The sequence below is a fragment of the Sinocyclocheilus grahami genome, unplaced genomic scaffold (assembly GCF_001515645.1).
Source record: "Sinocyclocheilus grahami isolate Dianchi unplaced genomic scaffold, SAMN03320097.WGS_v1.1 scaffold10908.1, whole genome shotgun sequence".
Lineage (NCBI taxonomy): Eukaryota > Metazoa > Chordata > Actinopteri > Cypriniformes > Cyprinidae > Sinocyclocheilus > Sinocyclocheilus grahami.
In genome coordinates this window covers 363-1,596 of record NW_015513511.1, presented here as the reverse complement: position 1 = coordinate 1,596, position 1,234 = coordinate 363, and the positions used below count along the sequence as shown (strand labels likewise).

General features: G+C 39.7%; 1 protein-coding gene across 1 annotated transcript in view; it reads right to left on the bottom strand.

Annotated features, from left to right (window-relative positions):
• The window catches only part of LOC107578563 (collagen alpha-1(XXVIII) chain-like), a gene marked incomplete at its 5' end in the record, with an annotated part of 6,418 nt that extends 5,516 nt beyond the window's left edge, over positions 1-902 (bottom strand). Inside the window, 5 exon segments of the mRNA XM_016264509.1 lie at positions 87-155; positions 303-371; positions 480-548; positions 690-758; positions 834-902. Of these exon segments, the coding sequence (XP_016119995.1) occupies positions 87-155; positions 303-371; positions 480-548; positions 690-758; positions 834-902 (345 nt within the window).
• Between the last annotated feature and the right edge of the window lie 332 nt (positions 903-1,234).

The window sequence follows — 1,234 nt, the reverse complement described above, 5'->3', positions numbered from 1 at the left end:
GTTTGAATACTTCACTGTTGTACATCACACTGTAATGTGTTTCTATGAATACTGTATCCTGTTGATAAGCCTCAGATTCCTCTTACCTTTGGTCCTTGTATGCCCTCTCCTGGTAATCCTGGAGGACCAGCTGGACCAGTCTGACCAATGGAGCCCTGCAGACCACAAAAACACCTAAACAGGTCAATTTGAACACCTAAACATATCTGCAAACACATCTAATGACACATTCAGCAGTGTATTAGCGAATCATGGCGCGTTGAATATGATATGCATACATGTATTCTACATATATTTCCTACCTTTGGGCCCACTTGCCCAAGACCTGGTGCTCCAGCAGGCCCTGGGGAACCTGAAGGGCCTCGATCCCCCTGTGACAGAATATATCGATTCAGCTAATGCTTTAATAGAATGCTTTTTTCTTTTCTTTTTTTAAAGATTCAAATGTTTAAATTTTCTGTGTTAAGCAAGCACTTTACCTTTGGTCCAGGTAAACCTGTTCCCTCTGGCCCAGTCTCTCCTGTAAGACCTGGCAGACCTGGTGGCCCCTATAGATCACATGGGCGAAACGTACTGTACAGTATATAGTGTAAATTATACTGTTATATTCTCAGTTGGTATGTCAAAATAAAAACAGACTGTATAAATGTAACATTTGAATTAATTATATTCTTTGTAATGATATTTACAGGTAGGCCGGGATAGCCTTCTCCCTTCAGCCCTGGAGGTCCAATGGGTCCTCGTAACCCTATTTCACCCTAAAGACAGACAAAGTGCATTATAGGAATAAAAAACAACAACAATACAGGTTTCTGCTAGGGCATCACTCTTACCTTCGGCCCTGCAATGCCTATCCCTGGTTCTCCAGCAGGACCTGATGGACCAACCGGCCCTGGATCTCCCTACAGGAAGATGAACATGGTATTGAGATCTCCTGATCAATTACATACACATACTGTTAGCCCAAACAGTATATAGAAGTTTATGCCACATTACAAATATATGAATGAATATTCGAAAAAGTTGCAATGGAAGTAAATTGGCCTACATTCTAGACTAGAGCACTCCAAAAAAATAATGTGTTGGCTCATACATAAATAAAAAAAGACGAAACAGTTTTTCTGTTCAAACAACATACTACATTGAGTTAGAAGAACTTAAAAACTTGTACCATAAACACATATTTTTGAGTTACTAATGGATTTGTGAGCCTGAAACCTATTTATATGATCTT